The sequence below is a fragment of the Aquarana catesbeiana genome, linkage group LG04 (assembly GCF_042186555.1).
Source record: "Aquarana catesbeiana isolate 2022-GZ linkage group LG04, ASM4218655v1, whole genome shotgun sequence".
Lineage (NCBI taxonomy): Eukaryota > Metazoa > Chordata > Amphibia > Anura > Ranidae > Aquarana > Aquarana catesbeiana.
In genome coordinates, this window is record NC_133327.1 from 60,976,910 (window position 1) to 61,004,117 (window position 27,208).

General features: G+C 42.2%; 2 protein-coding genes across 2 annotated transcripts in view; both read left to right on the forward strand.

Annotated features, from left to right (window-relative positions):
• The window catches only part of LOC141141161 (uncharacterized), an 83,659-nt gene extending 78,216 nt beyond the window's left edge, over positions 1–5,443 (forward strand). The window contains exons 7-9 of the mRNA XM_073628863.1: positions 2,726–2,845; positions 3,764–3,830; positions 5,440–5,443. Coding sequence (XP_073484964.1) covers positions 2,726–2,845; positions 3,764–3,830; positions 5,440–5,443 — 191 coding nt within the window. The remainder of the gene's footprint in view (positions 1–2,725; positions 2,846–3,763; positions 3,831–5,439) is intronic.
• LOC141141163 (uncharacterized) lies at positions 5,321–23,871 on the forward strand. Its single transcript, XM_073628865.1, has 6 exons — positions 5,321–5,562; positions 5,809–5,931; positions 10,147–10,269; positions 17,136–17,261; positions 21,824–21,919; positions 23,702–23,871. The coding sequence occupies exons 1-6, from the start codon at positions 5,505–5,507 to the stop codon at positions 23,869–23,871; spliced, it is 696 nt and encodes a 231-aa protein (XP_073484966.1). The 5' UTR covers positions 5,321–5,504.
• The last annotated feature ends 3,337 nt before the right edge of the window (positions 23,872–27,208 follow it).

Here is a 27,208-nt window from a genome sequence, read left to right on the forward strand (position 1 = left end):
GTGGTACCCCTTTCCAAATAAGGGTGACACCAAGTCCTACACTATCTTACCAGCGCTCCCTATGTAGTCTGAGAAGTTCTCTGGCTCTACGTGTCTATCTTTTCCCTTGTAAACCATAAAACTACATGTGGCCACAGAGCTTATACATCTTGACCCCGTATCTGGCACGTTTGCTGGGAAGATACTATTTGATAGACAAGTGGCCATAAAACTTAATCAGGGACTCTTCAACGCAGACAACTTGATCGGTAGTAAATAAGGCTGCAAAACGTTGGTTAAAGTGTTTTACGAGGGGCCGAATTTTGTAGAGCCGATCAAATCCAGGGTCACCCCGAGGACGACAGAGTTCATTATTGTTTAAATGCATGAACCGCAAAATCTGCTCATATTGTGTCCTGGTCATGGAGGCAGAGAACACGGGCGTATGGTGAATTGGGTCAGTGGACCAATATGACTGCAACTCACTCTTTTCAGTTACGCCCATGAGGCGGGATATCCCCAGGAAGGTCTTAAATTCGGAGACCGTAATTGGTCTCCAATCTCTGGCAAGGGTCAGATTGGGATTAGCGGCGATAAATTGACCAGCATACAAATTGCTTTGGTCCACAATAGATCTATAGCTATCTATAGAGATCTTTGGTGAAAAACAGCGAATAAAAATCAAGTGACGTAAAATCAACTGTTTCCTCCTGAAGTACGGGTGCTGCAGAAGTTGATGGTTCCCAATTAGGATTGGCGAATGCAGCAGGAAGGGCACTATGGGCACTACAGGCCTGTGTTTGTCTTCTTCTTGTGGCAGTGGGACACTACTCGTGCTTGCCACCTCACCAGCTTGGACTGCACTTATGGGACTCGCCACATCACCAAGTGTTTCTGCAGTGCTGGATGTACAACCAGGATGTACTAGGCCGCTGGTGCTTGCTAGTTCACCAGAAGGAATAGCAGCGATAGTACTGGCTCTCTGCTCCATACGATAGCCCTGCGGTTCTTGCACCTCAACGACAGCAGAAGAAGATCGGGGTCTGGTACGCCTGACCTTGGCAGGGACCACAACTCCGTCGTCTGAGCTATCTGTCAGGGTGCCGCTGCTGTCTACAGGTTTGTATTCTGAGCCTGAATCTGACAGATGAGTGGCTTCCTCTTCACTATATGTCATGCTCAGAAATGTGTAGGCCTCTTCACTACTGTACCTTTTGATTTGCCATTTTGGGCTCTAAATTTACTGGTACAGTAGTGAGACTCACAGGTAAAAAAAGCTCCTGACTGTTAGCGACTGATTCAAATGCTACCAAAAAAAACTGTTGGCATCAGGCCTGACTGTGCGAACGCTGCAGTTATGTGTTTTGTAAGTGACAGTGATCGATTGATACTGCACTTGGCTGGGCTGGGCGGAGAGGCTAAACGCAGGTGCTAGCAGGTATCTGTGCTGATCCCGCTAACACTGCGTTTTTGGGAACCCTAAACTGCTGGGGACGCTAGTATAGATCTGATCAGATATCGATCCGTTCAGACACTATACTAATAAGGGAGACATATGGGGCGTGCGTAAGTGTTAGCGGTACTGGCACTAATCTGACGCTGCCTGGGGCGACGCAGACCCTATCTGAAAACCTAACTTTGATCACCCGCAGGGTGATCAGGGGGTTAAACCCTTATTGGGTAAGATACGGTGGGTGCCCTGACGCTATAAAAAAATAACTAGCTAATCTGCGTCACCCGTGACACTTATACTGTGATGACGGGGTAATCAAGGGGTTAAATCCTAATGGGGGGGGGGTTAGGGGGGGCTCCTGCTGCTGTCAATCAAATCCAATAGACGCAAATGCTGAACCCAGGAGCGCGCCTGCAAGGTAACCCCCTCAGAAAAGCGCTTCACAGAGGGGATTATCTGATGCAAGGAGGAGCCGAGACAGCCGCCGTGGGACCCCAGAAGACGAGGATCGGGCCACTCTGCAATACGAGCTGCACAGCGGAGGTAAGTATGACATGTTTGATTTTTTTTTTTTTTAATTTCGAACCTTTAGTGTCACTTTAAAGCTTCCAGTCTGTTATTCTAACTCAATCAGCATTACAGAGTAATTTCCATTTTATTTTTACTTGTAAACATTGGTAGTTTTTGCACTAGAGAATCAGCAGAGTAACTTCTTAAATTCATGGCTTTGGGCTGGGTTCACACCTATGCGAATTGGATGCGTATTTCTCCGCATTCAATTCGCATGACAGGAGAATGGGATTGGCTCTCTATAGAGCCGGTTCACATATCTCAGGGTGGCTGCGGAGCGGTTTGCACAGTACGTCTTTGGCTCTATTTCAGGGCCGAATTCAGGCAAAGATTCGTCCCTGAAATGGAGAACAGAGATGCACAGCGTTCCTGTTGCGATCTGCGGCCGTCTTAGGTGGGTACACAGCCTTATGCATCGGTGCAAACTTTTTTTCCTCATACATATTTGGCATTCTTACTTGGACTACATGGGGGAGATTTAATAAAACTGGGCATACCAATCAGCTTCTAGGTTTTATTCTCAAAGCTTAATTGAACAAACTGAAGTTAGCAGTTTTAGTAAATCTTCCCCCTAGAACACTTACCCCTGAAAAATAAATAAGTAATGTCTAGAGTGAAAAGTGGGATATCAGGAAAGGTTTTTCCAAGCATATTCAGCCTTTTTTTTTTTTTGGTGGTGGGAAATGTTCATTGTGTCTTTTTTGTGCTTCTATTGCTTTACAGATAAACAGCCAGACCTATTTACAGTGTACAGAGACCAGCCGTTGGTTGAAACAAGCTCCGAGGTCATGCATGGGAGTGATAGTGATTCTTCAACTGATCGAGAGACTTTAGAAATGGAAGGTATATAATTGAATTCTTGGATTGAAGGATACATGCCCTTGTAGCCAGTTTTGCCCTGGATCGGTGTCGGCCCTCTGAGTACAGAGTGGACATCTTCCACCAGAGTTACTGCTGGGTTCGCAGCTCCAGCGCTGTGATTGGCTGGAGCCACGATGACGTCACTCCCGCGCATGCGCGGGAGCCGCCGGTCACGACATGACTCCTGAAGAAACGGCACTAGCGGCCAGTTTCTTCAGTGCGCATGTGCCTATGACATTGACAGCAGCGCATATACTGAATATCTTTTAAACTGTGCAAGTTTAGGAGATATTCAAAGTACCTACAGGTAAGCCTTGTTATATGTAACAGAGTTTACAACCACTTTAAGATATTCTTGAACAGCCGCAAAGGATACAAACCCATTTTGTGTACACCAGATGACCTTGTAAACCCAGATATTACCTTGCAAAGTAGCAGACTATGCTGCAAATAGCCTGTGCAGAGAGCAGGAAGGTGCATAGAAGACCAGTCTCTCTGCACAAGGTGGAAGAGCAGCAGTGACTGGTCTTTTTTACAGTATAAGTTTCTGCACAGAGGTGACATTTCATGCTGAATATCTGCACAGATTTGCCAGAAATACACAACACACCAAGATTCAAGTAAAGGTGGGTACACATGCATCAAAATTTGACTGGTATATCAGAGACCGACAAAATTATGAAGGTAAATTATTGAATTCTTGGATTGAAAGATAAAATCTGGGCATAAAAGCCCTTTAAGATATTCCTGAAAAGCCACAAAGGATTTAAACGGCTTTGTAAACCCAGATATTACCTTGTACAAGGAAGAGCAGCAGTATTTAGTTTTATTTTTTGTACCGTATTCAGATTTGTATCTTATTTTTTGCATGAAACCTTGATTCTGTCTTTTGCATTATAGATAAACAGGCAGACCTATTTACAGTGTACAGAGACCAGCCAGGGGTTAAAACAAGCCCTGAGGTCATGTATGAAAATTATGGTGGCGATTCCTCAACTGATCAAGAGACTTTAAATCAGAAAGGTAAATTATGGCCTTGTAAACTACCTTGTAAGGCCCCTTTCACACATGCGGACTGTTTAGGTTTGCCTGTTAGTTTTTTCAGGCGGACCTGAATGGCCGCTCCATGTAGCTCTATGGAGCGACGGATGTCAGCGGTGACATGTGCGCTGACATCCGATCCGCTCCACTAAATCCAGACGGATGGAGACCCTATTTTCCATCTGTCTATCGGATCTGATGAAAACAGACAGGCGGTCTGTTTTCATCTGATCTCCTCATAGAGGAGAGCGGAGATCTGACAAGTTCATCTGCACAGACCTCTCATTCGCCGGCTCAGCGGGGATCAGTGGAGCGATCCCTGCTGAGCAAGCAGAGTCTGTGAAAACGGACAAGCATGTGTGAAAGGATCCTAATAGTAACAGACTGCTGCAAATAAGCTGTGCAGAGAGCAGAAGGGTGCATACAAGACCAGTCTCTCTGCTCAAGGGAAAGAGCAGCAGTGGCCAGTCTTTTTTACAGTAAGCTCCTGCAGGTGATGTTTCAAGCTGAATTACTACACAGATCTTTTGGAAAAACTAATCAATGCTTACCAAGATACAGGTAAAGGTGGTTACACACGGATCAAAATTTGGTTGGTTTAGTAGGGACTGGCTAAATTTTGATCTGTGTGTGGCGCTCCCTTTTCAATAGAAGCTAACTGGTAGATCGACTTCTGTCAAATGGGACTGTTTGGAAAACTTTTGATCAGCTCCGGCGCTGATCAGTGATTCCCACTGTCAGAATACAATAGAGCAGCAGGGAAGCTTCCTTCATCCACTATGCTTGTGTGGATGGGGGAATCCTGCTTTTTTTTTTTCTCAGCTCACCAAGAAAACAAAGTGTGTGTACCCTGCTTAAAGGATAATTTCACCTTTGTAAAAAATATGAATAATAATAAACGCACATCTTTTAACATGTAAAAATGTGCATTTATAATTTTTTTTTTTATTTGGAGCCTGTAAAGCATTGCACCCATGATCAGCTGCATCAGTAACTTGTTACACCCTGAATACATGTACCCTTTTTGAATACATGTGCTTCTTGTATTTCGGCAATATTTGCTTATGTTGGGGGTTTAACGTTTCTGAGGCAGTCAGCTTAACATCTTTCTGTTGCTTGGAGGTAGGAGACTCTCCAGTAGAGTACATTTATTTAACACAAATGTCTAAAAGCATACATCGAAATGTATTCATGCACAGGACGTTAGAGACAGATTTCTCTTCTCTCCTCATTTTTTTTTTTGGATATGTATGTACAGCAAGTTTACACAGCTGTTTGCATTGACCTATAGAAATCAATACATCTGCATTCAGATCTGTTAAAGGAAAAAAAAAGTTCTCTAAAACGGTGTGTTTTTTGCATCTGTGTGCATGGGGCCTAAACCGCGTAATTTACTTATCAGCCCCATTTCCAAAGCGTCCCCCTCCACACACAGATTTTACATTCGGGAGTAGAGGGTGGGGCATCAGGGAAGGTTTATCCAAAATATTCAGCATATGTGTGGCTTTTTTTCTATTAATTCTTTTGTATTACAGATAAACTGCCAGACCTATTTACAGTGTACAGGTACCAGCCGTTGGTTAAAACAAGCCCTGAGGTCATGCATGGGAGTGATGGTGGTGATTCTTCAACTGATCGAGAGACTTTAGATAAGGAAGGTAAATTATTGAATTCTTGGATTGAAAGAAAAATTGCGGCCATGAAAAGGTTTTAAGATCTTTCTGAATTGCCACAAACGATATAAACCCATTTTGTGTGCACCAAACAGCTTTTTAAACCCAGACATTACCTTGTACAAGGAAGAAGAGCAGCACTATTCAGTTTTATTTATTTGCATTCAAATTTCTTTTTGATTTTTTTTTTTTTTTTTTAAGGAAACCTTCATTGTGTCTTTTGCATTACAGATAAACAGCCAGACATATTTACAGTGTGCAGAGACCAACCGGGGGTTAAAACAAGCCCTGATGTATTATATGGGAGTGATGATAGAGATTCTTCAACTGATCGAGAGACTTTAGATAAGGAAGGTAAATGATTCAATTCTTGGATTGAAAGATGAATTCCGGGCATAAAAACATTTTAAGATATTTCTGAACAGCCACAAAGGATATTAACCCATTTTGTGTGCCCAAAACAGCTTTGTAAACCCAGATATTACCTTGTGCAAGGAAGAGCAGCAGTTTTTAGTTGTATTTATTTTTTGTATTCAGGTCTTTTTTCTTTTGCAGGAAACCTTCATTGTGTGTCTCGTGTCTTTTGCATTACAAATAAACAGCCACACATATTTACAGTGTACAGAGACCAGTTTGGGGTTAAAACGGGCTCTGAGGTCATGTATGAAAGTGATGGTGGTAATTCTTTGGCTGATCAAGATACTTTAAATAAGGAAAGTAAATTGTTTAATTTATTTAATTTCTGGCTTGAAAGACAAATTCCAAGCATAAAAACTTTTTAAGATATTCCTGAACAGCCACAAAGGATATAAACCCATTTTGTGAGCACCAGTTGGCCTTGTAAACCCAAGAAGAAGGGTTCATAGAAGACCAGTCTCTCTGCACAAGGGGGAGGAACAGCAGTGACCAGTATCTTTTACAGTAAGCTTCTGCACAGAGATGAAGCTTCATGCTGAATTATTGCACAGATCTAGCGTCAGTGACCTAATTTACCTATAATGAAGTATGTCCCATGTTGTGCAGGTAGCTGGATCCTGTAAAAATCTTCTGTGCAAGGATGCCCCATACAAGTCTTCTGTGAATCTGCAGTGAACAAGCTCCCAACAGGGACCCGCCACCTCCTCCTTTTCAGAAAAGTTATTTCATTAATTACATGGCCTGTAACATTATTTGTGAGTGGGAGAGATTCTGAAGCGTCATAGGATTTTCTTCCCTATTCACATATTATGTTATATGCAGAATACACTATGAAACAACTTTTCCCAATATAGGAGGAGGAATGGGTCCCTGTCAGGAGCTGCTTCTCAGAGGACTCAGCTATTAACCTCTTCCCGCCAGCCATATACTTATATGCAGCCTCTTGGCTGGTGGGCTTTAAAGCCAAGAGGCCGAATATATGTAAACCTCTTTTTGTGCTGAAGGAAATGCTCCCAGCACAGTTACCGGCGGGTAGTGGAAAGCTCCCAATGCATGATTACGATCAGGAGTTTTCACAGGATTGGAATGCCCGCCTCCTCCTCCCAGGATTCAGAACCTCTTAAATGCCCGGGAGGCAGCGGCGGGAAGAGGTTAATACTCACAGCACTGGAATTTAACTGTCTGCATAATATTTGGGATACTTAATTACAGGTAAGTTAGTTAGGTCATTACGGTGATAGAGAAGATTTTTTTTATGTCATTTGGTGGGGGGGGGTATATTTATCCAGCAGCACATGCAGTGCAATAATAAATTTAAAGGAAACCTGCACTATCAGGTCAATTTTGATAAGCCTACATACACTGCATGATCAAAAGTATATGAATTACTGTCCACATTATTTAGTTAGGTGTAATTGTTAATGCTAAAGCAGACAATGACGTGTTTATCAATTGTGCAGTTTCAATTTTGTGCCAAGAGCTTAGTGAAGATCCTTTTCTGTTCTAATATGAAGACGTGGTTTGGTGAGGAGTAACTTGAGTTGCCTGTATAGAGCTCTGACCACAAAACCTACTGGGATGAATTGGAATCCTGATCGCAGGCCACGTCTTTTTGACCAAAATCAGTACCAGACCACCCAAGTGCTCTTTTGCCTGAATGGGCACACATTTCCATAGACACATTCCAAAGTCTTGTGGAAAGCCTTTTTACTTTCAATGAAAATAAAATGTTTTAAATGCGACGGAGATAAAACGCACATTGATCATTTCGACATTGTGGAAAGCCTTTTTAGGGCTCCCCCTTTGATGGTTCTTATAGCTGCAAAGAGGCATCCATTTCTATGTTTAACCACTTGCCGACCACTCGCCGTAGTTATACTGGGGTAGGTCTATTGCGCGAAATGCCATAGGTGTACGTCACTAGATACAGTGGGCGCACGCACAGCGCCGGTGCACGTGGCCGCCAGCTGAGATGTCCGCCGGCCACCCGCGATCGCTTCACAGAGAGCCAGAACGGGGATCTGTCAATGTAAACAAACAGATCCCCGTTCTGTCAGGGGAGTACAGAGTGATCGTCTGTTCCTAGTGATTAGGAACAGCGATCTCTCTGTACTCCCTGTCAGTCCACTCCCCCCACAGTTATAAACACCTCCCAGGGAACACATTTAACCCCTTGTGTTAACCCCTTTCCTGCCAGTGTCATTTATACAGTAATCAGTGCATTTTTATAGCACTGATAACTGTATAAATATCACTGGTCCCAAAAAGTGTCCGATCTGTCCGCCGCAGTGTTGCAGTCCCGGTAAAAATCGCTGATCAGCGCCATTGCTAGTAAAAAAAAAAAAAAATCTATCCCCTATTTTGTTGACGCTATAACTTTTGTGCAAACCAATCAATATACGCTTATTATACAGAGGTTATCAAATACCACTAAAAAAAGTTCTATTTGTGGGGGGAAAAAGGACATACATTGTTTGGCTATAGCGTCACACAACCACGCAATTGTCAGTTAAAGCGACACAGTGCCATATCGCAAAAAATGGCCTGGTCATTAGGGGTAAATCCTTCCGGGGCTGAAATGGTTAATACCCCATAGTTTTGGAATAGCATGTCCTACAAGCTCATATGGGTGTCATGCTCAGGCGTTCACAAACCTTTGGCCGTACAGTATACATATGTATGTGTGTCTATATTCTAAAACTATGTATCATCTTAGTCCTTAAAGGGTTAATGAAAAATGTCATCTGTGTTTAGTGGTTTTTACTAGACTGTTTCTCAATTGGTCTTGGGCAGGACATTTCAATTTTTAAACAGAATTTTAATAAAAATGGGAATTTTGTCTTCCCTGTAAATTCCCATCTTGGAGTACAATACAGGATACAGGGCTTGTATTTGTAGACCATGGGTTATATGCCTTTATCTTCAGGTGATTGGATGTATTTAAACTGTGTGCCTCAATGAACTCAGAGAAAAGTATTTTACAGTGAGTACAAAATTCCTAATTTACTGCACAGTAATAATGTGACGGTTTCTGCACAAATGGGAAAAGGTCAGCATTAAGAAGAGCTCTGTCTTGCCTTGCAGATATAAAAGCAGCAGAGCCATGCTGTATACACACAGATCAGCCATTGGCGATAACTAGAACTGAAAATAAGAACGAAGGTGATCTTGGTGACACGTCAAGGGACATGGATAATAAAGGCAAGAGAATTAAAGCGGGGTTCCACCCAAATTTTGAACAATATCTGTATGTATTCTCTTCCTTGCCTAGATGCTGACATGCCGTTTAAAAAAATTTAAATCGCCGTAATTACCTTTTATTTTTCTATTCTTCTTTGCACTTCCTGGTTCTCCTCCCGTGGGAGTAGGCGTGTTTCTAGCCTCTCCCAGAATCCTGGGAGCTAGTCTCAGGCTTCCCAGGATGCCACTGAGCATGTGCGGGAATGAGCGGTGAATGCTGGGAGCACAGCATTCACCACATCCAGGAAATAAATGCTTGTGGGCTTCAAATGCCCACAATGAAGATGGAAACCGCCTGCAGTGAATAATATAAGTTATTCTTTCCGACGAAATCTGACACAGGCATAGATATTACACACAATATGTGAGTATGTAATGCTGAGAAGAAAAGTTTGTGAATGAACTCAAAAAAAAAAAAAAAACGATAGATAGGTGGACCCCCGCTTTAAGTTACTCTTCAAATTCCTAGATTTAGGGCCTGTTCTATTTCAGAACAATGAACTTCATTTAGATATCACAGTTGTTCTGCATTTGGTTAGATAATCCCTTCTTGTTTCCAAAATACCATATATGTTAGTCATTGTTAACAAAAAAAACAAAAGTCAGCAGCTACAAATACTGTAGCTGCTGACTTTTAATAGACACCAGCCCAGGAGTCCAGCACAGTCTTCACCTGAGCCGGTTCTTTGCTGGTTTTACGATCCCCAACGCCACCACCTTGGCTGTGACTTCCTGCTGTATCACACCCGGCTCCCCACTGTGCATATGTGAGATGTACTGCAGATTCAGACTGGTCCCGTAGTCCCCTGGGGCACCTTGTATGTCCCAGGCGGGTGTCTATGAGAGTCAGTTTATTTATTATAGAAAAACTTTATATTACAGGAAAACTTAATTGTGTTTTTTGATTTCCAGATAAACAGCCAGACCTATTTACAGTGTACAGAGATGAGTCGGGGGTTGAAATAAACTCTGAGGTCATGTACGAAAGTGATGGTGGTGATTCTTTTGCTGATCAAGATACTTTAGATAAGGAAGGTAAATTATAGAATTCCTGGATTGAAAGATAAATTCATGAAAACTTTTAAGATATTCCTGAATCGCTATGGAGGATATAAACCTAGTTTGTGTGTACCAGATAAATTTGTAAATCCAGATATTACCTTGTAATAGTAGCAGACTATGCTGCAAATAGCCTGTGCCTAGAGCTGGAGGGTGCAAAGAAGACCAGTCTTGTATTTGGGCAATATTTGCTTATCCTAGGGTTTACCTTCAAATCTGAAGTTTAGCTGGGGAAAAAAGCTCTATAGCATTAGTGACCCAATTTGCCTGTAATGATGTACACTCACCGGCCACTTTATCAGGTACACCTTGCTAGTACCGGGTTGGACCCCCTTTTGCCTTCATAACTGTTTTAATTCTTCATAGATTTAACAAGGTGTTGCAAACATTCCTCAGATTTTGGTCCATATTGACATAATAAAATCACGTAGATGCTGCAGATTTGACGGTTGCACATCCATTATGCGAATCTCTCGTTCTACCACATCCCAAAGGTGCTCTATTGGATTGGTATCTGGTGACTGTGGAGACCATTGGAGTACAGTGATCCCATTGTCATGTTCAAGAAACCAGTGGTGAGATGATTTGAGCTTTGTGACATGGTGCATTATCCTGCTGGAAGGAGCCATCAAGATGGGTACACTGTAGGCATAAAGGGATGAACATGGTCAGCAATAATACTGAGGTAGGCCGAGGCGTTTAAACGATGCTCAATTGGTACTAAGGAGTCCAAACTGTTCCAAGCAAATATCCCCCACACCAAATTTTTATTTTTTCATTTTTTTTACTGGATATGTTTTATAGCAGAAAGTTAAAAATATATATATATTTTGTTTTCAAAATTGTCAGCCTTTTTTTGTTCATAGCGCAGAGGTGATCAAATACCACCAAAAGAAAGCTCTATTTGTGGGGAAAAAAAGGACATTAATTTTATTTGGATACAACGTCGCACGACTGCGCAAATGTCAGTTAACCACTTCAGGACCACCGCACGCTGATATACGTCAGCTGTTTGAAGAGGGATATCTTTGTTATGGCAGCAGCTAGCTGCCATAACCCAAGTATCCACTTCTTTGAGCGGGCGGTCCGTTTTCCGATAATAGTGGTTTCTGTGGCTGATTCGCTGTGAGATCACTATTATCGGTGGCGGGAGAGGGCTCCCCCCCTGCCGCTCTCCTGTGCCCTCCACCGCTAACTGGAGAGCCGTCAGCAGCGGCGGAAGCGAAGGGGTCCTCTCCTGTGTGTGTTATGGAGACGAGTGAGCATCAAAACGTCACTTCCGCCCATAGTTCTTAAAAGGCCGTTTTTTTTTTTGTTTTTTTTTATTTTTTTTATTTATTGCATTTTAGTGTAAGTATGATATCTGAGGTCTTTTTGAGCCCAGATCTCATATTTAAGAGGACCTGTCATGCTTTTCTATTACAAGGGATGTTTACATTCCTTGTATTTGGAATAAATGTGATACTTTTTTTTTTTTTTTTCAAGAACAGTAAAAATAAAAGGTAAAATAAACAAGAAAAAATACACTTTAAACGCGCCTGTCCCGCGAGCTTGTGTGCAGAAGCGAACGCATACGTGAGTAGCGCCCGAATATGAAAACAGTGTTCAAACCACACATGAGGTATCGCCATGATCGGTAGAGCGAGAGCAATCATTCTAGTCCTCCTCTGTAACTCAAAACCTGCAACCTGTAGAATTTTTTAAACATCGCCTATGGAGATTTTTAAGGATAAAAGTTTGTCGCTGTTCCACGAGCGGGCGCAATTTTGAAGCGTGACATGTTGGGTATCAATTTCCTTGGCGTTACATTGTCTCTTACAATATAAAAGAAAAAAATTGGGTTAACTTTACTGTTGACTTATTTTTTAATTTAAAAAAAAGTGTATTTAAAAAAAAAAAAAAAAGTGCGCTTGTAAGACCGCTGCACAAATACGGTGTGACGTAAAGTATTGCTACAACCGCCATTTTATTCTCTAGGGTATTAGAAAAAAAAAGTATGTTTGGGGGTTCTAAGTAATTTTCTAGCAAAAGAAACTTTTTAACTTGTAAACAATAAATCTCAGAAAGAGGCTCGGTCCTTAAGTGGTTAAAGCAACACAGTGCCGTATCGCAAAAAATGGTCTTCCACCACCCACAGAAGTAAACAAGTGGCTGTTTAGCCACTCAAATCACTTCTGCCACCAACAGAATCACTGGCTGAAAAAATCATACCGGCATGATGCCTGTAGGTGCAGGCATCATCCCTGTATAACTACTTCAACCTGAGGATGTCCATGGACATCCTATGAGCGGGAAGTAGTGAAGGCCCCCTTTTGATGGTTCTTATAGCTGCAAAGAGGTGTGCAATTCTATATTTATTACCCATGGCTTTGTATTAGCATGTCCTACAAGCTCATATGGGTGTGATGGTCAGGTGTCCACAAACCTTCAGCTGTACACTATATCTATGTACAGTATGTGTGCCTTTGCTCTACAACTGTATGTATCTTCTTAGTCCTTAACCACTTGCCGCCCGCCATATAGCAATATGACGGCGGCAAGTGGTTTAGTTATCCTGTTCAGACGTCATATGACGTGATCAGGATAATAAGCCAGGACGCACATCTCGGTCATCTGAGGTGCTGTGTGTCAGTCTGACGCACCGCAACTCCGATCGTGGCATGGAGCCTCTGACAGGCTTCTTACCATGTGATCAGCTGTGACCAATCACAGCTGATCATCACATGAACCAGGAAGTGCCAGTAAATGGCTTTCCTCGGTTCACGCTGACAGGGAGAGCTGATTGGTGGCTCTCCCTGTCAGAGGGGGAGGGGGTCTGCGCTGATTATCAGCACATTGATTATCAGTGCAGCCCCTATCAGATGTGCCCATCAGCTGCCAGCCTGTGCCCCAGAAAGAATGCACGCCTGCTAGTGCCCATAAAAGTGCCAATTAGTGCCCCATCAGTAATGCCTGTAAGTGCCCTTCAGATGCCACTCATTTATGCCTGTCAGTAGCTCCTCATCAGTGCTGCCTATCCAGTGCCACCTATCTGTGCCCATCAATGCCCATTATTTAATTTTTTTTCAAAATTGTCATAGTTACATAGTTACATAGTAGGTGAGGTTGAAAAAAGACACACGTCCATCAAGTCCAACCTATGTGTGTGATTATATCCCTGTATGTTGCGGTCATTCAGGTGATTATCTAATAGTTTCTTGAAGCTATCAATGCTCCCCGCTGAGACCACCGCCTGTGGAAGGGAATTCCACATCCTTACCGCTCTTACAGTAAAGAACCCTCTACGTAGTTTAAGGTTAAACCTCTTTTCTTCTAATTGTAATGAGTGGCCCCGAGTCTTCTTAAACTCTCTTCTGCGAAAAAGTTTTATCCCTATTGTGGGGTCACCAGTACAGTATTTGTAAATTGAAATCATATCCCCTCTCAAGCGTCTCTTCTCCAGAGAGAATAAGTTCAACGCTCGCAACCTTTCCTCATAACTAAGATCCTCCAGACCCTTTATTAGCTTTATTGTCGGTCTTTTTTTGTTAATATCGCAAAAAATAAAAACCGCAGAGGTGATCAAATGCCACCAAAAGAAACCTCTATTTGTGGGGAGACAATTATAAAAAATTAGTTTGGGTTCAGTGTTGCATGACCACACAATTCTAAATCAAAGTTCGACAGCGCTGAAAGCTGAAAATTGTCCTGGGCAGGAAGGGGGGAAAGTGCCTAGTATTGAAGTGGTTAAAGGATTAATGAAAGAAATGTAATTTGTGGTTAGTGTTTTTTACTACATGGTTTCTCAGTTGTTCTTGGGTAGGACATTTAAATGTTTAACTGCTTGACCTTCGGAAGGTTTTACCCCCTTCATGACCAGGGCATTTTTGCCATTCTGCACTGTGTAACTTTAAAGTGTTACTAAACCCACAACAGTAAAATCCGTCTGTAGATGCAGTAAAGCATGCTTGTTATAAACACTGTGGATGATATAAACAAGATCGGATAAGATAAGGATAAATCCAAGGAAAGATCCAAGCTTTACTCACTGGCCAGCCCGCTAACAACCGAAACCACCTATCTAACAGTATGCGTTTAAAACAGGGGTTTAGTCTGCACACATTTGCAAATGCATGCATAAGCCACAGAGCCTCGTCACGGCACCCTGGTATCTGTGGTCCTATCTCTAGCTTATGAGAGACCCCACAATGGAAGCACATGCATTCTGATGGATAGGTGGAGGTCAGGTGGACTGAAGGGAGCCGACCCCTTCTTAACCACTTCCCGACCGCCGCACGACTATATACGTCCTAATTTTGAACGGGGATATCGTTGTTATGGCAGCAGTTAGCTGCCATAACCCCGGTATCCCCGTTTTCGTGCAGCGGCCGGCTTTCAGATAAAAGTGGTCCCTGCGGCGGATTCGCCGCGAGATCACTTTTATCGGTGGTGGGAGAGAGGCCCCCCCCCCCCCCTCCCACCGCGATCCGGTGCCCTCCGCCGCTTACCGGAGCCGTCTGTAGCGGCGGAGGCGATCGCATCCTGCTCAGTGGTTTGTCTGGAGACGAGTGAGGCCAAGATGGCGCTCACTCGTTTCCATGACACTGCTGGCCGGAAGCGACGTCAAAACGTCACTTCCGTCCACGCCTCTTAAAGGCATATTTTTTCAAATGTCATTTTTCTAAATGACTTTTTTTTTTTTTTTTTTTTTTTTATTATTGCATTTTAGTGTAAATATGAGATCTGAGGTCTTTTTGACCCCAGATCTCATATTTAAGAGGTCCTGCCATGCTTTTTTCTATTACAAGGGATGTTTACATTCCTTGTAATAGGAATAAAAGTGACACAATTTTTTTTTTTTTTTTAAACAGTGTAAAAATAAATAAAATATTGTAAAATAAATAATAAAAATAATAAAAAAAAATTTTAAAACCCCCCTGTCCCGACGAGCTCGCACGCAGAAGCGAACGCATATGCGAGTAGCGCCCGCATATGAAAACGGTGGTCAAACCACACATGTGAGGTATCGCCGCGACCGGTAGAGCGAGAGCAATAATTCTAGCCCTAGACCTCCTCTGTAGCGCAAAATATGCAACCTGTAGAATTTTTTAAACGTCGCCTATGGAGATTTTTGAGGGTAAAAGTTTGACGCCATTCCACGAGCGGGCGCAATTTTCAAGCATGACATGTTGGGTATCAATTTACTTGGCGTAACATTATATTTCACAATATACAAAAAAATTGGGATAACTTTACTGTTGTTTTATTTTTTTATTCAAAAAAGTGAATTTTTTCCAAAAAAAGTGCGCTTATAAGACCGCTGCGCAAATACGGTGCAAAAAAAAGTATTGCAATGACCGCCATTGTATTCTCTAGGGTGTTAGAAGAAAAACCATATATAATGTTTGGGGGTTCTAAGTAATTTTCTAGCAGAAAAACCTGTTTTAAACATGTAAACACCTAAAATCCAAAACGAGGCTGGTCCTTAAGTGGTTAAAGGTACAGTGGCACACTGAGCTCCCAGCAAATCGCACAATGGCTGCAAAGGTGTTGGTGCGTTGCCTGACCAATATAACAGCACATTGTGTAAAAATGCTGTGTGGTCCTGTTTTCTCTGGTCTTTCTTCTGCTACATTTCTTTGGTAAAAACAACCCAAACCAGTGTATATTTAGTCTGCGTGAAAGTTATAGCGTCTATAAACTATGGTGTGTGTGTATATATATATGTATGTATGTGTATATATATATATATATATATATATATATATATATATGTGTATGTATGTTTGAAAATTTATCATTCCCCGGACCCGACGGCTCCGGTAAGCGACGGAGACGACCGTAGTGCGGGGCGGCTCTCCCACCCCTGATTAAAAGTGATTTTGCGGTGAATCCACCACTGAGACCACTTTTATCTGAAAGTCAGCCACCTGCCGTTTAAAAAAAAAAAATACAGAGGTTATGGTAGCTAGCTGCTGCTATAACGTATTTAGCGTCAAAGTACCGTCATAAAACGAGGGCAACTGGTCCTTAAGTGGTTAAAAAAAAAGGAAAACATTAAAATTATTTTATTTAAAATTTTTTTTTTTTTTTTACATCCTGTCATCAGAGTAGTTCAGTGTCACTATACTCTGAAGGGGGTAGGGTTATAGGCAATTTCTTTTCTTTTCTTTTTTTTTTTTTTACGCTGATTGCTTGTTACAGTGATGATCACTGTAACCACAATCATTTGAACTGCCGTTGCTTACATTCATGACTCATTGTTTACTATTGAGATTTTGTGAATGTCCCAGAGCTATTACATGGTACAGGGTGCTGTGATTGGCCCAGGTACCATGTGATCACTGGTGACCTATTACAGATCACACACAGTAGTAAACAATGATGTCATGAATGTATTCTAGTCATGACTCTTGTTTACTACGTGACGTGACGTAACGATCACGTGGTATCTGGGCCGCTCACAGCAGCCCGATACCAAGCACTATGAGCCACTATATCCCGTATGGGTACATCGGGTTGTTTGGGGGAGCCGCCTGCCAGCATTAAATGTACCTCTGGCAGTCAAGTGGTTAAACAGAATTTTAATTCAAAAAAAAAATGGGCTTTCTTGTTAATGCCTTCCCTGTAAATTCCGCATTTTGGAGTACATTACAGGATACAGGGCTTGTATTCATAGACCATGGGTTATAAGTCTTTACCTTCAGGTGATTGGATGTATTTAAACTGTGTGACTCTGTGAACTCAGAGAAAAGTTATTTTACAGTGAGTACAAAATTCCTTTTTTACTGCTCAGTAATGTGAAGGTCTCTGCACAAATGGGAAAAGGTCAGCATTAAGAAGAGCTCTGTCTTGCCTTGCAGATAAAAAAGCAGCAGAGCCATGCCGTATAGACACAGATCAGCCATTGGCGATAACCAGCACTGAAAACAAGAATGAAGGTGATCTCGGTGACACCTCAAGGGACATGGATGACAAAGGCAAGAGAAGTAAGTTACTCTTCAAATTCCTATATTTAGGACCTACTTCAGAACAATGGATTTATTTTTGATGATGTTGCAGTTGTGTTCTGCATTCTGTTATATATCCCTGCTTGTTTCCAAAATACCATTTATTGTATGTTGGCTACTGTTGGCAAAAAAAAAAAAAGTCAGCAGCAAATGCTGTAGCTGCCGCCTTTTAATAAATAGACACTTACAAGCAGTCTTCACCTGGGTCAGTTCTTTGCTGATCTGGATCCCTAGCACCACCATCTTGGCTGTGGGGAGCTGGCTGTGACTTCCTGCTGTATAACAGCTGTCTCCCCACTGCTCTGTGTGTGTGAGAGACGTGCTGCACATTCAGACTGGTTCCTTGAGATTTGCAGGAGCCGTTGCCTGTCAAAAAAAAGTATGCAGTGGCAGGAAAAACAAAAAAAAACAATAATAATGGAGGTAGGGAGAGGTGGATGATTCAAACTTTGAATTTGCACGTAAAGTTCCACTTTAGGGAACTTTTAAAGTCCCACTCCAGCTTCATGTAGAAAAAATAAAAACAATGCGTATAGGAAAAGCAGTATTACATCCAAAAACAAAATAATATATTCAAGCTTACCAGTCCTTCCGGTGTGGTGACTGCATTTGTTTTCTATAAAGTATAACTAAAGGCAAACCTACTTCCTTTCTTTTTTTTTCAGTTTTTTATTGCTGTCTGTGCCCCCCCATTAAGGAGACCCCCCTCTCTCTTTGTCCTGTTTACCATTATCATTGAAAGTAAAGGAAAATCCCAAATTTTGGTTTGTCCCCACAAAAGAAATAAAGGGGAAATCTACTAATGGGGACACTAGTTCTGGTGACCTGGCGGTCCCCAAGGGATTCCCTTCATTTGCAGGGATTTCCTCTCACTTTCTTAATAAATAAAAGATCTTGCGAGCTACCAATGTGATAGCCTATAGGTCAGTGGTGTATTTAGGTTTTGTGCTGCCCTAGGCCTGACTAAACTCATGCAACCGCTAATTTAAATATGATCCACCCCTTCCTGTCAAGGTCACACCCCTTCCTGTTTAAGATCTGCCCTGAAATTTTCCAGTGGGGACACTAGTTCTGATGGCCTTAGGGGGGGTTTCCCTTAATCTGCAGAGATTTCCTCTCACTTCCTGTTTGGCTATGGGGCAGAAAATAAAGGGAAATGAACGGATGGCAAAAAAAAATTAACAGGGGCTATAACCATCCCTTACTCTATCCAAAATGGAAAAAAGAGTTGCCTATAGTTCTACTTTAAGCACAAATTTCTGCTAAATTTATGGAGGACTAAGAGGATATAACCATGCCAGTGGTGCAGCAGAAAACATATAGCACAGTCAGTGGCGGTGCGTCCACGGGTGCACGGGCGCCGCCCCCTCTCTCCTGCCGCCCCTCTATGACCAATGGATAAATTCATGCATTACATGAATCAATCCATGGCCGCCAGTGCCACCCCTATTCAGGCACCCAACTCCTTTTCGGGCACCTGAATTGCGGCGGGGGTGTTTTTGAAGCACCTGATTAGAGCCATAGGTTCTAATAGGCGTAAAATATGGTGACGCTCGCAGTTCCCCCAGCTGTGTTAGAACAGCGAATGAAAATTCGCTGTTCTAACACTAAATCACCTCTCCGCCAATCAGGTGCTCGGGTCTGCAATTGATGGCACAGTGGCTGCATTTGATGGGCACAGTGGCTGCATTTGATGGGCACAGTGGCCGCGTTTGATGGCACAGTGGCTGCGTTTGATGGCACAGTGGCTGCAATTTATGTGGTTTTTTTTTTTTAGAATTTTTCAGTTTGCGCCCCCCCCCCAAATTTTTAGCACCAGCCGCCGCTGAGCACAGTGATGAAGGTATGTGGTCCAGGCAGTGAGCAAAGGAAGGATTGGGGGCAGGAACAAATAAATCCATCTGTTTATTTTTCTCATCAGCAATCAACAGAAATAAAATGAAGACTCCTTAATATGTACAACTGACACAAGCAAAGGATTGCAGGAGAGTCCTACTACCTACCTGACAGGTATAGGTGACCATGTCAGTGTCCCTTGTGTCTGCGCACCACACTGATTTGTCTTGCAGCCCAGTCCAACTCATAAGACTGGCGCTGCACTAAAAGTGTAGCGCAAGCCGGAGGGGACTCTTTTCATGCTGCCCCCCTGCAAAGTGCTTCCCTGGGCCTGGTTGGCCTAGGCCAAGATACAGCATTGCTATAGGTCTAAAAGAGCATCCATTAAGTGAGAAGAGATGATATAATTCCTTTCAGCTGCGGACACCAGTCACACTCCCATAAACTGTGTTAGACCAATCAAAAAATAAATTGTGCCGCGCTGTATAAATACCTCTGTATTAATACTATATAAGTAATATCAGCATATGATTCCGATCCATAAAGTGCAAATGCCAATTATGATTATTTGAATAAATAAAAAATATAAAATTATATTGTGCCACAGTATGTGACTTCCTCTATTGCATAATAAATAATCAGACACACTTTCAATTCATGAAGTGCAAATGCAAAATTAAATAACTGTGTTTTAGTGCATTTCTATGTGAGCAATTGATATTACTCATAATAAAACTGCCATAAATATATATTCAGTCCTTAAAAGATCAATTGATGCTACAGGGGGTCCCCGGGTTACAAACAAGTTAGATACTGTAGGTTTGTTCTTAAGTTGAATCCGTTTGTAAGTCGGAACAGGTACATTTTTTAAGTGTAGCTCCAGCCAAAAAAACTATTTTTAAGCTTTTTGGATAGCATAGGGAAGGGTTATCACCCCTGTAACATTTGTTTTGCTGTGTGTGCCCCTGTTCAGAAGATTTCACCTCACTTTCTGTCCCAATGACAATTGGATTTTTAAAATTTTGGGTTGTTGTGGAAACAAGCCTTGGTGATAAAGCATCAGTGGAGGTACCTTTTCCCCATAATAACTCTTACAGGAGTGATTTTCCCTTCCTAGGGGTAGATTTCCTCTCACTTCCTGTTGTCTCCCTCCGTTTGTAAGTAGGAGTCGTTTGTAAGTCGGATGTTTGGAACTAGGGGACCCCCTGTATATGCAGTGCTCCAAAGAAAAATCCACAGTGACTTGTGATGGTGCTTCACAGATTAAAGCTTGAAGTCACTGAAAGCTTTAATCTGTGAAGCACCATCACAAATCACTGAGGATTTTTCTTTGGAGCACTGCATATAGCATCAATTGATCTTTTATGGACTGAATATATATTTTCGGCCAATATGTTTCGGCAGCCGAAGTTCTGGTCCTTGTCCCCCAGGACACACAGACTCTGGGGACCCTGTATTTGCCATATTAAAAATAGTGACTGATTCATACTGTTGGGACACATACTGTGAGGAGATGCTAATATCAACTCCACTCACCTGTCTGAAGTCTGCTATAATATGCTTAATGTAAATGAGTCTAGTCTGGCTTACCACAGCTTCTAAGGGTATTCCACACATTGTTGTTTGTTTTAATTAATCCTGTGTTGATGTTTATGGTAATGTGTATTGAATAGTCAGTGAGCTAGGAGACGTAAAGTCTTAAACCCAAAGGTCATGTCTCTGAGTCACCTAGTCTGGGTAAATGATTTAGTAAACTAGCTCATGTTAATTAGGTTACAGTTGTATTGTTGGAGTAATATGAGCAGGAGGGGGGGAACCTCCTCTTTAACGGTATATAGAGACTTGTAATTTTGGTTCTAATAAAGGACTCCATGTTAGCAGCTAAGCAAGTCTCGCCTTGTTTTGTGCTTGGGAGCAGTTGGATTATCTGATATCTATATCCAGACTGGGAGGAAGTGGTATACTGATGGAAGCACTCAAGCGGAGTGTGTGACGTTCTGTGACACCTGAGCCCCATCTCTGTCCAGCGATGCCCACGAGTGTCTCCGCCATCTGGGACTCTCTCTCCTGATGGCTTAGACACAGCAGTGGTGTCATTGGCTCCCGCTTCTGTCAATCAAAATTCAGTTAGCCAATCAGGACAGAGGGGGCAGGCCAAACCACAGTTCCGTGTCTGAATGGATACGGAGCCACAGCTTGGATTGGGTTCCCCAAAAAGCAAGCTGATTGCTGTGGGGGCACTCAATAGGAGGGAAGGGCCAGGAGCACCGAAAAGGTACCCGAGAAGAGGAGGATTGGGGGCCACTCTGTGTAAACCCACTGCACAGAGTAGGTAAGTATGAAATGTTTGTCGTCGTAATATTAAAAAAAAACAAGACTACAATCACTTAAAGGCAGTTTTAGCTGCAAACAGTGGTGGAAGAGCCTGACATGGCCACTGCCATGGCCATGATTTATGTACGGCATGTACATATGGTCTGTCAAAAGAACACGCTCTTTTAGGTGTGATGGTCAAGTGGCCATATAGTGTGTATATATACCTACGCATCAGTAGCATTATGTGATGGTACACAGACAGGGGGGTCTCAGCAGACATAAAAAAACAGCAATAACGAAAACTATCCCTAAATTATGCTTATTTTCATATGTGTTTTTAAATGACTTGTGAAAAGAAACCCACTATTTACCACCATTTTGCTTGACAGGATCAGATCTATTTACTGTGTACAGAGACAGTCCAGCAGTCATATCAAGCACTGAGAGCATAAGTGGCAGCGATGTCAGTGACCCATCAGTCGAAGGTAAACTACTAGGCTTAATATCTTATATTTGTTGGAATGTCCCTGGGCACCATATGGAGGTCTGCTGTGTATAAAAGGTTAGGAGGACTGGAGGAACACATGACATAAGCAGCCATTTTTGCTTCTGGTAACTCGCCAGCAACAGGGATGCCAAAGAGACCATTCTCTTGCTCCTACAGCATTGTTCTGTCTGATGTATTTTTATTATCTGATGTATTTTTTCATTAGAAAAAGATCGTACTAAATCTCATTTTAATAATATGCTTGCAACACAAGCATCCAGTCACACCACATCCATAGTTTCCCTTGAAATGCAGCCATGTGGTGGACTTGATAGTGGCAGGATCAAACAAACTAGGGGACAAGGAATCGCCCAAAGTAGGTGCACGTCTGGGAATAAAGTTTATTCCATCTTTCAGTAGATCTGCACAGACACTATCTTCAAATAGTATTGGCAGATATTGATGCACAATAGTCCTGATATCATGGAATTCCCTACTAAAGAATGTACTGAAAGTAGGTCTCTGCTTATTGAAAAATTGTTTCTTTTTATCTTTCTTTCTACACCCAGACTTGCTCAAAAGTTCTGACCTATTTTTAGAGTCAGAAATTGCACAGGCTCTATCCAGCATATGTCTGGGGTATCCCCTTTGCAAAAACCGCATGTAAAGTGCTCTCGCTTCTTTTTCATAAGATAGTTGGTCACTGCATATCCTGCGTATTCTCAAAAACTGACCGACTGGGATACCTCTGACAGTATGTCGAGGATGGCCTGATTGCCATGGATAATGTATTTCCAGACATAGGTTTCCTGAACAAACTAGTGTGAATACTGTTCTCAGAGCCACATAAATGTATGTCCAAGAAGTCAATATCTTTTGAATTACACTGTCCTGTGAACTGTAAATTTCTGTCATTCAAATTTAGATACTGTAGAAAATGTTCCAGGGAGCCAAGTTCTCTGCAAGATAAGGTCATCTATAGAACAATAGAATTATTTAATCGATTACCTAAATCCATTACTAACACTATATATGTGATGGCGTTCCCACCAACCCATATATAGATTAGCCAATGGCAGTGAGAACTTGGCTCCCGTGGCTGTTCCACATTTCTGAAGGAACCAGTCCCCATTAAAAGTAAAAAAAATGTGTGTCAAAAGATATTGTAGAGCATCCAAAACAAATAATCTTTGTTCAGCATTGTACTGTACCTCATTCCAAATAGAAGGCAGTTACTTCTAAAGCCTTCTCATGTGGAATACAAGAGTATAGACTCGAGACATCACATGTGATCCACAGTGAACTGTCGTCCCATGTCATGTCATTTACAACGCTCAAAAGATGATTGTTGTCTTTAAGATAACTGGGAAGACTACACACTAGAGGTTGTAGAACACTGTCCACCCATTCTCCCAATCTCTCATTCGGGGATCCAATACCTGCAATAATTGGCCTCCCATGCAGCTGATTTAACCCCTTATGAGTTTTTGGGAGATGGTGAAAAATCAGGGATACTGGGTATTCGGGAATCAAGTTTAAAGCCATTTTCTTATCAAAAATACCCAGAGACACCCCTTCATTCACTAAGTTGGTCAGCAACCTTTTGTATTTTTTAGTGGGGTCCCCAGTGAGTCTAGAATATGTGTCTCAATCAGATAGCTGTCTCTCTGCTTCACACCTGTATTGTTCAGCTCCCATTACTACTACCAAACCTCCTTTATCAGAATTTTTGATGATAATTGTTTTGTCCTGTTCTAAAGTTTTAAATCCCTTTCTCTAGTTGTTACTACCTTCCAGGTGACTGGCATGAAGTATTTCATCTTCTGCAAATTCTTGGTTGTCAACCACCAATTGAGGCTCTGGTACACCCAGGGTCAGACACATGGGGTAATCCAAGGCTTGGGTCTCCTTGTTCCAGGCAGACAGAATGCTGTTCTGCAACAGCCTTGAATTAAAAAAAACTGAACTCCCTGGCAGGTCCTGCTCTAAAACCTGCCTTGGCTGTAACCTAAATCTGTCAAACTCTAGCAACTGGTCTAAGTTCATTAGGATCTGCTCAATGGAAGGTTGATTTACAAAAGGAAAATAGATTGTTCACTTTGAAAAGGAACATTTCTCCAGAGCTTCATGGATGTGGTGAAACTTAGCTTAGCTATATGCCTATTTTCCTTGCACATGATTGGGTATTCTTTGCAAAGTAAAATTTCCTCTGGGAAAAATGTCCCTGAACAGTGCAACTTCCCTTGAAAAGTGAACAGCCCATATGCCTTTAGTATATCAACCCCTTCAGATATCTTCTGCACTTGGATATTCTCCAAGGTGCAGAGTCCTGTGTGGTAGGCTTATTACATATTTAGGGTATCCCTATGTGGGATATTTAGACAACCTCCTGCTGAAGGAATTGTTGGTTCAGGCAGATAAAATCGCCTTTACAATCCAGACCTTTCAGAGGTTCAATTGGGTGCTGAATCTTTACTAATCAGCATTGAAATTGACTCATTGCTTGGAATATCTGGGTCTAGTCATAGACACAGCTAAAGTCAGAGGTTTCCTTTGCTAGGAGAAACTTCAATCTCTACACTCCTAGAATCGGATGGCTTTTCTGTCCACAAGTCGTTCAACACATCGCTGTTGCATCTGATGTTTACAGACTCCTGGTCCCTATACCCATATATAAAGACTGAAGGATGCCGAAAGTGGACCTCTTGGCCTCCAGACTCAACAACGAACTAGACAGATTTTTCTCCAGGTACAGGGAACCCCTAGCAGAAGCATTGAATGCTCTTGTGTTTCCGTGGCATGATTTCACCCCGATCTGTGCCTTCCCTTCCCCTGACATTCCTTCCTTGTCCCAGACAGATTTGGCACTCTGACCTGATGAGACTTCTGGCAGACTTGGGCTCTTCTGGATCATCCAGATCTTGTCTCAAGAACTGATTTACCACCCTGCTTCGTAACCGTTGGCTTAAATTGGCTGTTGAAACCCAGGTTCTGAGAGACGGAATGGTTCTCACAATGCCAAGACTAGAAAGTATACTTCCTGTAAAGTCTATTGCTGCACATGGAAGGCATACTTAATTTGGTGTGATGTGAGAGACTTTAATCTGAATAAATTCTTCAAGAACATCCTGGTCTTTTTACAAATCGGTCTGGACCAGCATTTGGCCCTTGGCATCATGAGGGATCAGGTCTCCCATGTGGCTGTTTACTCCCCGGTGACTCTGTGGGATCTAAAAATCACCTTTTGTACCTATTTGGTAAATCTCTTTCCACTCTCACAGGGTTGTGTTCCTTGTTGCTATCTTCTCTGTGAGGTAAGTGTCAAAGCTGGTGGCCTTACTCTTTAAAGAACATTTTCTGGTCTTAGACAAAGACGAGGTGGTGTTGAGACCCAGAAATTCTTTCCTACCTAGGATAGCTTCAGATTTTCACCTCAACCAGGGCATCGTCCATCCAGGCTTTGAGCTAGGAGAGACTATCCTGAACTGGCCTTCAATTTTGTAGCAGTAGTATAACCAGACAGTATCGGAATTCTAGTGCATACAAAAATCCTATGGCAGGTTGATTTAATTAAAGGGAAATCAGCTGTTGATTTTCAAAGGGAAACTTCCCCAGAGTTTAGTGTATTAGGTGAAGCCCAGCTGTATGCTTATTTTTCCTTGGACATGATTGGGTATTCTTTGCAAAGTAAAATTTCACAGTGCAATTTCCCTTGAAAAGTGAACAGTCTGTTTACTTGCAAACTGAACAGCCTATATGCCTTTAGTATATCAACCGCTTTAAATATTTTCTGCACTTGAGTACTCGCCAAGGTGCTGGCTCCTGTGTGCTAGCCTTACTACATTCTCAGGGAATCCCCAGTGCAAAAACCCTAGATCCTTGATATGATTTCCTGTGGAAATATGTGCTTAAAACAGAATTTCAGTCACCCTACTCACTTCCTGTGATCCCAGGGTGTCAGTGACACTCCCCATCAGAGCCTGGGCTCACAGTATTGCTGGACTGTTGAACCTGCTGTTCCAATTCACTACCCGAGCACTGCTTTTTCCATGCTTTGCTGAGGAAGGACTTTGAAATCATCAGATCAGTTTGTAAAATTGTAGGGGAAAGGGGGCTTTTATACTAAAGGTGAATATTTTTTTAATTTTTCAAAATAAACCTGTCATAATTACCTGCTCTGTGCAGTGGTTTTGCACAGAGCTACCCCATTCATTCACACACAGTGCAGCTTGGCCCTGCCCCCTACTCTCTCCTCATTTGCTCACTGCCTGTGATTAGCAGCAGCAGGAGCCAATGGCTCCCGGGGCTGTGTGAGCCAATGAGGAGAGAGAGACACTGCTCTCATGCACATTGCTGTTTTGAGATCAGGCTCAAGTAAATATAAGGGAAGGCTTGGGTGGGGGGGGATGCACTCATGCATAGAATACATTTACCACTTGAGGACCAGCCGCCGCAGTTATACTGTGGCAGGTTGGCTCCCCTGGGTGAGCCGTCGTTGCTGTACGTCGGTCGCTTTAAGAGCACTGGGGGGGACACGACGACTAAGTCAATGCGCATGCCTGGCAGTCTCTGTTCTGTCAGGGGTGAGGAGACTGATCTGTTGTTCCTACTGCTTAGGAACAACTATCGGTCTCCTTCCCCAGGCAGTCCCATCCCCCCACATTTAGAAACACTCCCTAGGACACACATTTAACACCTTGATCTCTCCCTAGTGTTAACTCCTTCCCTGACAGTGACATATATACAGTAATCAGTGGTCCCAAAAAAGTGTCAAGTGTCCGATCTGTCGGCTGCAATGTCAGAGTCCCAATAAAAATCAATAATCACCAGCATTACTAGTAAAAAAATAAATAAATAAAAATACCATAAATATATCCCCTATTTTGTAGGGGATATAACTTTTGTGCAAACCAATCAATATATGCTTATTGCAATACATACGTATCGGACCAAACTGTGGAATAAATTTGTTTAAAAAAAAAATAAAATTGAGGATATTTATTATAGCAAAAAGTAAAAAATATTGTTTTTTTTTTTTCTCCAAAATTGTCGCCCTTTTTTTTTTGTTTATAGCACGAAAAATAAAAACAGCAGCGGTGATCAAATATCACCCAAAAAAAGCTCTATTTGTGGGAGGAAAAAAGGACCTCTATTTTGTTTGGGTACAGTGTCGCACGACCGCGCAATTGTCAATTATGCGACGTAGTGCTGTATCGCAAAAAAGGGCCTGGTCATTAAGGGCGCAAATCTTCTGGGGCTTAAGTGGTTAATGTAAATGAAAATATGC